General features: G+C 42.6%; 1 protein-coding gene across 3 annotated transcripts in view; it reads right to left on the bottom strand.

Annotated features, from left to right (window-relative positions):
* The window catches only part of Plch1 (phospholipase C eta 1), a 183,929-nt gene that overhangs the window by 33,650 nt on the left and 136,049 nt on the right, over window positions 1-14,230 (bottom strand). For all 3 annotated transcript variants that reach the window (XM_052180407.1, XM_052180408.1, XM_052180409.1), the window contains exon 10: window positions 6,881-6,988. In XM_052180407.1, coding sequence (XP_052036367.1) covers window positions 6,881-6,988 — 108 coding nt within the window. The remainder of the gene's footprint in view (window positions 1-6,880; window positions 6,989-14,230) is intronic.

Below are 14,230 nucleotides of genomic sequence, written 5' to 3'. Positions count from 1 at the left end.
ACTTGTACTGAATTTCTGCCATATGCTTGGCGAGAAACACTAGTAAGCATGAACCCATGGGCACAGTCCTTGGTGTCATAAAGAATTGCTCACACAGTATGAGTCAGGTTATGGTACCACTGGTGCACACAGGAGAGGCACCTCACCTGCCTGTGGAATTCAGCTTCTTGGCATGAAGAAACATGAAATGAGATCTTAAAAGAGGAAAACATTGATATCCGGTGATAGCTGTAACAAACGACTCCAACTTAGCAACTGGAAATAGCAAATTCATAGTAACATAAGCCCAGAAGACAAAAATTTGGAACTAAGGGCCACAGTCCCTTTGGAACCCAATGTCCTTGAGCAGCTCTCTACATTCCCTGCCTTGGTAAAGAGAGCATAGCAATAGATAGCCATGTCTTACATTGTCTTCACCGGTGTGTACCCATCTGTTGGTCTTCTCATCGTAAAACATTTGCCACTGGATTCGGGTCCACCAAGTTATACCCAGGACATTCTCCTCTCAAGATCCTTTACTGAAGAGAGTTAGGATTTTGCCCTTGATGGGGTTTCAGGATACAGGAATGTTCTAGCTAGTTTATCTTTAATCCAGACCAATAAAGCTTTCTCCATTATCAGCAGCAAGTCTGCCTCACGGTCTACCCACTTGTGTATTTACTGGAGTAGCACCTCGATTTCCTTCAACAACCTTTCCTTTGTATTTACAACTTGGCCAACTGCTTAGTGCGGGAGGCCTTGCTCTCTGTCTGTTTCTGTGCCTTTGTCCTTGAGATACATCATCTCTTGCTTTGATTGGAAGAGAGAGGCATGCAACTCCTTTTGCCTGAGCACTTGGGGGCTATTGTAAGGCTGTAATTAACCTACTTTTGATACCAACGTATACTAGGGAAAGCCCCAACAAAGCCCCAAGCTGAAGAGCTGGGGAACAGCCAGATAGTGAATAGTTCTGAATACACATTAACAGGATGGGTGAGTTTCTGCTATCATCAAAACAATGAGAATACTAACATCAACTATCAGAGCTCACACATATGATGACAACATAGTCGTCAAGCTTAAAATATTGTGAGAATTACTAAAATGGGCCACTGAGACACAATGTGAATACATGCTATGGGGAAAACTGGGCAGATAAGCTTTTTCAGTGCAAAACTGCAGCAAATCCACTTGTAAAAAATGATGGTATCTGTCAAGCATAACAAATCGAAACTCAAAATATAGTCTGACTGTCTGGAAAGTGAAAGTATGACAGAGTACCTTACAAAGAAATGTCCTTTAATAGCACATTATCCAAACCACCCAACACCCTCCAAGGTGTGTACTTGGTCCTGCCAAGACCCACTCATAATGAATGACACAGACAAAGATTCAGAGCTCAACCAAGCACGGCCCTGTGAGTGAATGATGAGACGGGGACAAGCCACAATGCTTCCGAGCAACGCAGCCGCCATTCCTTTTACACAGTGGCAGAAAGGGATGAATTCTTGAGTTGAGTTGATGTTGAGTTGGCTCATATTTTAAACAACCACAATTCCTATTGTAAAACATGGGAAATAGCCTGAACCCCTCTGCAGAAAATGTTGAATATATTTCACTTAAGGTTATGAGCTGACCCAACAAAAGAGCTGTAAGCTCTCTAACTCCTCGCATATTTGATCAAGTGCCCTTGAGCCTGGAGGGAAGGGTTATAGAGACAGAAAGGGAAAGCTTGCAAATAAAAGCTTGCAAGAACACCTGGGATGCCTAGAGCCTGACTCGGAATGCTCCCAATACCATTTTCTTCCTTTCCTTGCTCAGGGCCTCTCAGAAATCTGGACACACGAGGAACTGGACTCTGGGCATGTCAGCAGAACAGGACTAAAGCTACAAAGCCCAGGATGGTGGGAGCGAGTGGAATAAGGGACGGCTAACACAAGAGCTATCATTATTCGCTTCACATCCTCTAATCCTGGGGATTTGCAGAAGGAATGCGAGCCCTGCCTGGTGATCTTCCTTTCTTTCTGTGATTTTCATCACTACGAAATTTGCAGCCACAAGGAACAAAGAAATATGCAGCTGAGGTTTCATTACTGTATTATCATTCAGTCCTGGAACCCAGCAGCACCACTAAAAGAAAAATTCAGGCAGACACCTGACCTCAAGACCTATCTGCCACTGTGCAGCTGTGGTAGAGACCAACACTGAGAGCTATGTGTATCTTGTTCTTTTGTTTCCCTGGGCATGAAAAAGGATGCTGCAGTAACAAGAGAGAGAACACTCATTTAATATGGTCAGGAGCCGTTCTCCCAGGGATATAATTAGGGTCCCACATTCAGTCTTCTGAGAGATCTAGGAATCTCTTTCATCCTTCCATCCATCCATCCATCCATCCACCCACCCACTCATCAATCAATAATGATAATGATAATAATAATAAAAACAAACACATTCTCATTTTCCCACAGCACATCTTTTCTAAAGAGTCATTCGGAAAGGAGAATTTGCCTACACAAGACTAGAAAGCAGCTGGAGAGAGAGAGAGAGAGATTGAGCCAGAGAGTGCTGGCAGTGGGCAAGATTCCCAGGTGCCACCCAGACTAGTATCGAAATCTCTGGGCTGGGACATAGGCACTGGCACTTCTGAAAGCTCCTTGTCATACCAATATGCAGCTGAAGTTGGGGGCCCTCTTTAAAATCAGATATAGAGCCATCTCAACATTCCCAAATACCTTTTCTTCCATTTAGTGCTGAACATTGGCAACAGGAAGACAAATATGTTATCTGCCCCTTTCACTGCCTTATGAGGCTTCAAAGCCGTTTCCTCAAGGCATGGGCTTAAGTACCACTGCCTTTCAGTCATCTGAGTCTGCATTGATTGACCTCCTCCTACTAGTTTCATAACTTCCCATAAAACATGTTCTTCCCTTCAAGGATCATATCATAGAACAGAAAGAATTAGAATCATGCAGGGTCCCTTCTCTAGTCCTTGTAACTTGTTGCTAGGATATAACCTGCTGAGCATGTGCCATTTCATCTCAGAGTAGACACAGGAGTAGCAAGATCTCAGAGCCTCAACAGGGAACCTGTCTGGTCTATGAATGCTGTTATGTTGGAGACTAACAACGTTCATAAATCTTCTTAAAATGTCTCAAAGGCAAGATGATGAAGTTGCAACTATCGTTGTGGGGAAAGGAAAATGATTAAAATGTTCAGTGAGAGTCAGAGTGAATCGTGGTGTATGGGATAACAGAATACAACCGGTATCACATGTGACTGGAGCTCAATTCGTGCTGGAAGGCTTGGTTTTGTGGGATTGTTTTCACGTAAGATATAGCTGTTGTTTGTGATCAACAGCCTGGCTAAACACAGATTCAGAGAGTTTTAAGAAAAATGCAACTGAAAGAGTCAATAGAAGAAGAAGAAAAAGTAATGAAGTTGAAATTCAGGAGTGGGAGGTCTAGGTGGCCCACTGGCACAGAGGATCCCGTAACTTTGAATAATGGTGAACTGGCTGCCTGGAATCAAATTTGCTAGATTATTGCACTGTGGCAGAGCGGAAATTGTCCCTTGCATCTCTGAGCTGTGTGATTCTTGGGTCACTGAACACATTGGCTTTACCCTGTGGCTTACATATCATGAGCCAGATTTTCTCTACGGCTGAAGCTACAGAATAATGCAAGGCAGAAGCTTGAGGAGTTAAGGACAACAGAAAACATTTGTTGCATAAGCAAAAAAAAAAAAAAAAAAAAAAAAAAAATTCCTGGGGGGGGGGCGGTGGTTTGAGCAGCTGACAAACTGGGAGAAAATCTGTCTCTGGTCCACAGGTAATGTTGGGTGAGCCACTGTACCTACTCTATTCTTTGCCTTGCCTAGAACTTTTTCTCCATATATTAACCTGGCTAATTCTATTTGCAGATCTTTAGTTAAATATAACTTCTAAGGAAACCCTCATGTAGACATCCCCTCTGAAAATTCAACACACACAAACATGTTCACACACAAACATGGACACACACACACACTCACACACACAGACACCCACCATTTTTTCCTGTAGCACTTACATCTAATATACTATTTATTTCACTTATTTGTCTTGTTTCTTATCTGTCTCCTTTCATTAATGTTTAAACCCCAGGAAGACGAGAACTTGCATCTATTTTATCCCCTCCAATATCATCTGATACCAACAAAGGTAACAGCATATCTACAACAGGAAATGCTGAGAAAAAAATGGGTGATATCCATAAAATATCTTAATAAGATCATGAAAGTTAATATTCGGGGTCCACAAACTGTGCTAAAAGCTTTATGTATTACAATGCATTAGACAGGTCGTATTAACCTATCATATACTTTCAACTTAAAGCTGATTAAGAGCTTCCTTTATAAGAATGGCTGTTCCATATAAACAGCCTACGCTATATATTGTTTTAGAGAGCAACATGCTTTGTCAAAATATCACAGGTCTTTAGTCTGCCATGTAAATAGGACAGCTGAACTTCTTGCTGTCTGGTGGAGTATAAACTGATGGGTTACAATACTCTCAAATTCTAAATTAGAACATTCATTGTTTTTCTCAAAAGAGCTCAAAAATAGAGCACAAAGGCTGCATAAGAACTTTATATATTTCTACTAAAACTGTTGAGTATGTGTGTATTTACACATGTATGTTTTAACATATTTTCTTCCTCAATATATAACAAAGATCCCTCTGTAAAGCCTTGCAGACTGGGGTGCTCCCCGGCTCCACTCAGGTCAAATAAAAGGTATTCTAAGGCATCTATTCACACCAAAGCCTAGAAAGCAGCTAGGAGATTTGGAGCACAAGCAGAGATCTCCAGAGTTTACAGGTGTATATACTGATCTGTTTCCAGAGAACAATGAAATTTTATAAGCACAGATATTTATTATAGAAAATTAAAGGTTTTGTCAAGTATGATTGCATGAGCCAATACCCCACCAGAGGATCAGCAAGTTCAAGGCCAGCCTACACAACAAAGTGAGGCCGTGCTTCCAAATACAACGTTAAAAGAAGGCTGGGGATATGGCTCAGTCAAAAACTTAGCTAGCAAAGTTCTACAAAGACCTAGGGGGGAAAAAGTACCACAAAAAAAAAAAAAACCAACCAACCAAACAAACAAACAAATAAACAGTCTCAACAGATCCAAAGAAAAATGAACCGGTCAAGAGGATCTAAAACCTAGATCAGCTCCACTTGCATGCAAGTCTGTCAATGCTGCATTGTCACAGACACAGTAGTTAGAGCCTCCACCTCCCACTTTCACAGAGCAGCAGTCCCCACACAGGGGACATGCCGGGCTTCTGCCTCCTCTGTCAGTTGGTAGTAGGAACTAGGGAGCTGGAGAACTAGATGCAAAAATATGAGAATCGAAAAACACTGGTTTACTAAATAAGACATTAAAAAACTAAATTATCCATAGTCAGAAGAAATCATTTACATAGATAGCACATACCTAGAGTGGCATGGAAAAAAACCCCTTAATGTTGTAACTGTATATTCATTTATGAAACTATCTAGGTTTTTGTGACCTATTAGTTACAGTATTTAACTGAGTTAATAAAAATTATTAACAGGGAAGATATGAAATCAATTAATAATTTTTGCTTTCTCTTCGAACTGAATCTCCTCTATTTCCCTGCTTCAAAGTACTTTAAAGCCAAGAAAGAAATGTCCATGGAGACATCAGCTGTCGTTAAGTTTTTGTCTCCTTTGAAACTAATGTCACTTCCCGTTGTCACCTCTGAGGTGAAGCATCAGAGTTAGTATAGTTTAGAAGACTGTGTCTTGATGTAGTAACATAATTGTTGAATTCAGGATGATGGTGTATATTAGATTATACAACATATGCCTGGGGACACAATAATGGTTCTGATTTCCACCAAGTGCCACTTTTCTGCAGAAATAAAAATGCACTGTAAAACCTGCACTGCTTTGGGCTTGTCCTGAGGAACTGGAAATCATGTAACTATTGACAGTGAAAGGGACAGAATTTATTCAAACCTTAGAACTCGGCAGGTTCAAGTTGAACATCTTTAGATCACATGGCAAAATGCACATGTAGAGCCTTTATGTAAGAAAACATCCAGATATGCGGGCAGATGGCTAACTTCAAATGTCATTCTGCTCAGGATGTGGCAGATGGAACATTCAGTCAAATGTCCCACTCTTGGAAGGGCTTGAGAATCATATGGGCCACGGGATATTTTCTTGGTGAGGAGTTTGACATTTTAAAAAGCAGACCCAGGTGTAGCTGGGGCCTGCAGCCTGCCTAAGGTACCACAATGGGAGGACAATATTTATTTGGCAATGGAGGCAAGGCCCCACCTACTTGTGTTCATCAAGAAGACTGACAATCCAACCACAGTTTGAGTTCCCGCCTGATTAGAAGGTGTCTCCATGTTGGTGGGACCATGTCACTGTGGGGTAGGCTCTGAGGTTTCAAATACTTCATCCAGGCCCACTGTCCCTCTCTTCCTGCTTCCTGCTGACCCAGGTGTAGAACTCTCAGCTACCTCTCCAGCCGTCTCTGTCAGCATGTCACCTCGCTTCCTGCCATGATGATAATGGACTAAACCTCTGAACTGTAAGTCAGTCCCAATGAAATCTGTCCCTCTGTAAGAGTTGCTGTGGTCACGTGATAGAAACTCTAACTCAGACAAAAGGTTTCACTTCTAAAATGTCTCCCAGTTCTAAGGCACAGGCTCAATGACTCACATACCACACCAACTACTGAATGCCAGTGCAGAGTAGTTTTAAAATAGCATCCTTTTGCACTCCAGACACCATATGTGTAGAGTTTCACACACCACCAGCATGGAGCCGTTCTTTTTGCAGTACGTGAGGGACAGAAAAGGTGGGGAGCCAGTAACTCACGTAATGCAGCTTGAACTTGCACTCATCTTCTATTTCATCTGCGCTGTCCTCATCAGACACTTCCCCTTCCTCTGCATCATCCCCAAGGTGGTACGGCAACTTCTTGCCCTGAAATAGATCAAAACATCCCATTAGTAAATGAAAAATAAATTCACAACAGCTCCAGAGTAGAAGTGAATCAAGCGTCCACTGGAAGATGAATGGAACCACAGAAAGTGCTCTTTCTCTTATGGAATATTACTCAGCCTTGAAAAAGAACAAATCTTGGTACACATTACAAGATAGATGAACCTCAAAGGCATTATGCCAGATGACATGAGCCATAGACAAACCTTGCATGATTCTACTCACACAAGGTACCCAAAAAGCAAAAGCAGACCCAGAATGCAGAATGGTGGCAGGGATAGGCGGCATACAACAAACAGCTGTTGCCGAATGGATGTGGAATTTTGGCTTTCCAAGATGAAAATACTTCTGATCATACAACACTTGGTCTAGTTTTTAAACACTACTAGATTGTACACTTAAGAAGTTAAGGGGTTAGGTACAGCTTGTGTTCTGTGGACCATACTTTTTATAGAGGAAACTGAATACAAAATGGGGTATCTTTATGACGGCCCAGCATTTCTTCAGACCCACTAAGGAGGCAGATAGTCTGGAGGAGAGACAAAATGAAGATAGAAAGAACTTTTATCCTAAGGTTGTCATTACCTTAAATTAAATTAACCGATTAATAATACTGTATTTTCAAAAATCAGACCAATGTCTTTTAAAGAAAAGCATGACTCCTGTCAATAAGTATTGCCTATTTGATTGAACGACTTTCACAGTCAGTGCTGGTGTTCCCCTCATGCAGGAAGCTAATACTGTGGGCATCATGGCTGACAGCATAAAGAAGTTGGGCCTCTTGGAAGGGATAATATGAGGCAGGGTCCCCTCAGCTACTTGCCTCTTCTACATGGAAACACACCTACGTGGGGTGAGTCATCAGACACTGACCATAGCAGCCCGGCTCACAACTATAATCCTGATATGTGAGAGGTTGACAGGCCAACTGAGGTGAGCTGCACACAGGGCTGGCTACATAGTGAGGTCCAGGTGAGTCTCGGCTGCAGAGGAAGACATGGGACGGGCAGAGGGAGGGAAGCAAGGAAGGAGGGAGGGAAGGAGAGAGAGAGGGAGGCATGGAGAAAATAAAAGGAAAAATGAAAAGAAAAGAAAGGAAAAGGAAAAGGAAAAGGAAAGGAAAGGAAAGGAAAGGAAAGGAAAGGAAAGGAAAGGAAAGGAAACGAAACGAAACGAAACGAAAGGAAAGGAAAGGAAAGGAAAGGAAAACAGGAGAATAGGAGAATTCCAGAACTAGGAGGCTGGGCTTTCAGCTTGTGGAACAGGTTGTTCTTCCATTGTTTTTAAGTTACCCAGACTAAGACATTATATTTTAGTGGCCAAAAGACACTGTGACCCCTGAGAGCAGCCTGCTTTCCTCAGACGGTAGAGGAAAGCTGCCCTTAGCAATAGCTGGCTAGAGCTCCTTCACGTCCAGCTCTTCTGTCACAAAACAACGATGCAGCTGCAGCTTCTACAACAGTCCCAGGACTAGGCCGTTCTCCAAACACCAATACATCTCAGAAATCACAGACCTTGGACAGGGACAACACTCATAATGAGACGGGAAGAGATCTGAGTTGCAGTGTTACATTCATCCCCAAGGATCCCTGGAAGACTGGCTCTGGGACTCTTCTCAGACATCAAATCCCAAAGATGTTTAAGTCCTTCCTACAACACAATTTGGTTTCTGCCCATCACGGTGTGCATCCTCCTGTTCACTTAAAATCACTTCTAGGCTACTTATCATACATAATATAACATAAATGTTATGCAACCCAAGGGAAAGAAACCTTGCAGGTCCAGCACAGACACAGCAGGTGGACTGTCTGCACGAAGATCTATACAATCACCAGCAAGTAATTTGGAAGTAGATAGTCATTTGTTAAGAACAAATATCTAGGGCTGGGGAGATGCTCAAAGCGTAAATAAACCACTTGCTCCACAAACACGAGGATGTGACTTTGGAGCCCCAGAAGCCATATAAACCAGGGCAGGAGTAGCCCATGTCTGTAATCTCACGGCTTCTATGGCAAGAAGGGAGACAAGCTAGGGGAAATCCCAGGACGCGTGTAGGCTTGCCTCAAACAAGGGGGAAGGCAAGCACTGACACTTAGAGCTGTCCTATGATAACCTGTGCCCTTCTCCCCACATGCAAACATGCCTACGCATGCACCTGCAAACACACACAAATGTGTTTTGATGTTGTTTTGCATTTTTAAGAGTAAGTACCTCTGTGGGATTTTCCCCCCTCTTCTATATTTCCCAATTTATATTCAGAAAAAGTTTAAAAAAATACCAAGAGAAGGCAAGGCAGAGGACCTGATAAGAGCGAGTTCTAAGGTAGGCTTCTGACTTGAAAGGAGAAAGGAATATTAATAGGATATTAAGTTGTTCCCAGAATATGCTGTAGAGCCTGGCTCTGCAAGTGGCTGAAGCAGATGCAGTGGGCAGCCTCCAAGTGTCACCATATCTCCTGTGTCTTATCTCTGTCCTTCTGGGTCTCTAATCGCTGTACGGTGATACTCCCTTCTTGAATGTGGGCTGGACCTAGTGACCACTTCTAAACATAAGATCAGAGCAAAACAATAGGGTGTCTGTCCTTCCTGAACCTATCTAACCTTCCTTCTTATCTTTCCACATCCATCCATACTCCTAACCCCACATCTCTCCTCTGTTTGTCCCTGTCTGTCTGTCTGTCTGTCTGTCTCTCTCCCTCACCACACACACACACACACACACACACACACACACACACACACGAATGAGCTTTTCAGTGGAAAGAACCACATAGCAAAGAACTAGAAGTCTCTGGTTAAACACCTGCAAGAACATGCCAATCATTGCCACCAACTGACCCTCGAATTACAGCTTTGTCCTCCCAGTCTCCCCTGAGGTAACTGTTTCCACCTGACCCTGTCACTGCAACCTTTTAGAAGACTTGGAGCAGAAAACACAGCAGGGATGATGGGATAATGTCTGCTACTTCAGGTTGCTAATTTTGGGTTCAATTTGCTATGCAACCACAGATGCCTAACACACAAATAGAAATGGAGGGTCAGACCCAATCCAATGAAAATGCCTTTTGCAAAAACAAGGGACAGAGATCATTGTAACGTCATCATCCATTCAGTGGCCCTGGCAACTGCTGGCAGAAAGACTACCATTGGCTTCCTCCACCATCCCTCAGTAGATGACTCAGTTTAGACCTCTTGTCTTCTAGAGGAAGGGTGACCTGACTGGTAATTTGTAGGTAAGGTGCACCCCTACTTCTAAGAAAGGTTGAAAAATCAAATATCTAGCATTTTAAACTGAAAACAGAGATAGAGCAATGTTTAAGTATGGAATGAACTTGGTAATTGATTCTGCCCAGGAACGTTGGATTGTGAGAGCCTTCCTTAGCGATGCCCTGGACCCTCCTATACACCCAAAGCCCTTACCCTGGGCTTTAGCACCCTGATAATTTCAAAATGATTAGATGATCTAAGTCATAAAGGTGGAATCTGCATTCAGGTAAGGCGTTTAGGATTTAGAGACTTAAATATGTTCCTTGATTTAGTAGCATTTCTAAGGCAGAAGTGGTCAGATCGTATTTGGGCATTGATGTTTTAGACGGGATCTTAGATACCCCAGGCTGGCTTTGGACTCACTTTGTAATGGAAGATGAGCTTCAGATTCTGACCCTGCTGCCTCCACTCCTTAGTGTAGGAGTCACAGGTGTACATCACCACGCCCACTTTAGCTGGTGACGGAGGGAGTTGAATCCAGAGTTTCCCACATGATAGGAAAGCATTCCACTAAAAGCAATACTCCCAGCTTCAATTTGTGTGCTGTTAATGGTGGGCCTGATCAGAATTAGAATGTTCAAATGCATGTAAATCCAATTTCAGGTATTGTCTATGCAGAAAGCTCCCTGAAAAGTGAGTTCATTTTCTTCGCTCTAGAGAATATCTGTAGAGCTGCTACGGCAATATGGTGAGAAGTCACACTGTAGCCAGATATGCTCAGCAACAACAGACACAATGATAGCAGCATCTCTCCGGCATTCACCACCAACCAAGCTACTCGGAGTCAACATTTTGTTGGGCACAATGACAGATACCAAAGTAGACCTGTGCGCAGACATTTAAATACTCTGAAAGCAGTTTTCTCTTGTAAAATAGCCTCAGAACCAATCCATTAAAATAATGTTCAATAGAACAAAACTAACAAATACAAAAGCATTTCCAAACTGAGAGTAACTCTTCTCAAATGATGCACGTGGTTCCAGCTCCACGGGAATGGAAGGAGTGAAGTGAATACAGGCTCCAGTTCCCCCTTTGTTTCAGGGTGGCACGGGATGAAGGGATAAAAACAAAAGGTAGGCATCATAGACTATTCCCCAGCAGAGTTCATCATTCTTTTTCAAATGTATTTAAAAGAGGCTACACACTCACTCCTTTATTTTTGGTCAGCTTCTCCATATTCCTACCCTGCAAAGATTCTTTATTCAGGCAGGAAGAAAAGCGCTGCAGAACAATATTGCTGCTTTGGCTGTCTTCTTTTTTTTTTTTTTTTTTTTTTTTTTGACATTGAATATTCTGCCTTTTATTTTATTTTATTTTATTTTATTTTTTTTTTTATTTGATATAATTTATTTACATTTCAAATGATTTCCCCTTTTCTAGCCCCCCCCCACTCCCCGAAAGTCCCGTAAGCCCCCTTCTCTTCCCCTGTCCTCCCTCCCACCCCTTCCCAGTTCCCCGTTCTGGTTTTGCCAAATACTGTTTCACTGAGTCTTTCCAGAACCAGGGACCACTCCTGCTTTCTTCTTGTATCTCATTTGATGTGTGGATTATGTTTTGGGTATTCCAGTTTTCTAGGTTAATAACCACTTATTAGTGAGTGCATACCATGATTCACCTTTTGAGTCTGGGTTACCTCACTTAGTATGATGTTCTCTAGCTCCATCCATTTGCCTAAGAATTTCATGAATTCATTGTTTCTAATGGCTGAATAGTACTCCATTGTGTAGATATACCACATTTTTTGTATCCACTCTTCTGTTGAGGGATACCTGGGTTCTTTCCAGCATCTGGCAATTATAAATAGGGCTGCTATGAACATAGTAGAGCATGTATCCTTATTACATGGTGGGGAATCCTCTGGATATATGCCCAGGAGTGGTATAGCAGGATCTTCTGGAAGTGAGGTGCCCAGTTTTCGGAGGAACCGCCAGACTGCTTTCCAGAGTGGTTGTACCAATTTGCAACCCCACCAGCAGTGGAGGAGTGTTCCTCTTTCTCCGCACCCTCTCCAACACCTGCTGTCTCCTGAATTTTTAATCTTAGCCATTCTGACTGGTGTAAGATGAAATCTTAGGGTTGTTTTGATTTGCATTTCCCTAATGACTAATGAAGTGGAGCATTTTTTAAGATGCTTCTCCGCCATCCGAAGTTCTTCAGGTGAGAATTCTTTGTTTAACTCTGTACCCCATTTTTTAATAGGGTTGTTCGGTTTTCTGGAGTCTAACTTCTTGAGTTCTTTATATATATTGGATATTAGCCCTCTATCTGATGTAGGATTGGTGAAGATCTTTTCCCAATTTGTTGGTTGCCGATCTGTCCTCTTGATGGTGTCCTTTGCCTTACAGAAACTCTGTAACCTTATGAGGTCCCATTTGTCAATTCTTGCTCTTAGAGCATACGCTATTGGTGTTCTGTTCAGAAACTTTCTCCCTGTACCGATGTCCTCAAGGGTCTTCCCCAGTTTCTTTTCTATTAGCTTCAGAGTGTCTGGCTTTATGTGGAGGTCCTTGATCCATTTGGATTTGAGCTTAGTACAAGGAGACAAGGATGGATCAATTCGCATTCTTCTGCATGCTGACCTCCAGTTGAACCAGCACCATTTGTTGAAAAGGCTATCTTTTTTCCATTGGATGTTTTCAGCCTCTTTGTCGAGGATCAAGTGGCCATAGGTGTGTGGGTTCATTTCTGGATCTTCAATCCTGTTCCATTGATCCTCCTGCCTGTCACTGTACCAATACCATGCAGTTTTTAACACTATTGCTCTGTAGTATTGCTTGAGGTCAGGGATACTGATTCCCCCAGATTTTCTTTTGTTGCTGAGAATAGTTTTAGCTATCCTGGGTTTTTTGTTGTTCCAGATGAATTTGATAATTGCTCTTTCTAACTCTGTGAAGAATTGAGTTGGGATTTTGATGGGTATTGCATTGAATCTGTATAGTGCTTTAGGCAAAATGGCCATTTTAACTATATTGATTCTACCGATCCATGAGCATGGGAGGTTTTCCCATTTTTTGAGGTCTTCTTCCATTTCCTTCTTCAGAGTCTTGAAGTTCTTGCCATACAGATCTTTCGCATGTTTGGTAAGAGTCACCCCAAGATACTTTATACTGTTTGTGGCTATTGTGAAGGGGGTCATTTCCCTAATTTCTTTCTCAGCCTGCTTATCCTTTGAGTATAGGAAGGCCACTGATTTGCTTGAGTTGATTTTGTAACCTGCCACTTTGCTGAAGTTGTTTATCAGCTGTAGGAGCTCTCTAGTGGAGTTCTTTGGGTCACTTAGGTAGACGATCATGTCGTCTGCAAATAATGATAGTTTGACTTCCTCCTTTCCAATTTGTATCCCTTTGACCTCCTTATGTTGTCGAATTGCCCGAGCTAGTACCTCAAGTACAATATTGAAAAGATAAGGAGAAAGGGGGCATTGGCTGTCTTCTTGAGACATAAACTTGCTCTCTGTAGCCCACAGAGATTTTGAACATGCAACCTTCCTGCCTCAGCCTCCCAAGTACTGGGATTACAAGCACGCAACACCATGCCTTGCTAAAAGCATTGCTTGCTTTAACATTGCTTTTATTAACGGAGTTACCCGTGGGAGGCGTTAAGGAATGAGATTAGGATTGAACCTACACAGGCCCTGTGTGTGCTGCCTGTCTCTGTGAGGCCATAGGTGCATCACCCTGTGGTGTCTGGAAGACACTGCCTCCTTGGAGTCAATCCATCACCTCTGGCTCTTAAAGCCTTCCCATCTCCTCTTCAACATTGATCCCTGAGCCCCGTGGGGAGAGGATTGACGAACACATTCCATCTAAGACTGAATGCTCCAAAATCTCAGGGCACTCTATCCAAATACAGGTTTCTGTGTTAGTTACCATCTACTGCAAGAAGTTTCTCTAATGATGGCTGAATCGGGTCCAAACGCTGAGAGGTAGAGCAGGACACTGGCTCCAACCTCTAAGAT

Source organism: Apodemus sylvaticus, chromosome 4 (genome assembly GCF_947179515.1).
Source record: "Apodemus sylvaticus chromosome 4, mApoSyl1.1, whole genome shotgun sequence".
Classification (NCBI taxonomy): Eukaryota; Metazoa; Chordata; class Mammalia; order Rodentia; family Muridae; genus Apodemus; species Apodemus sylvaticus.
The sequence above is the reverse complement of the archived record's forward strand: the minus strand, read 5'-3'. Positions and strand labels throughout refer to the sequence as shown.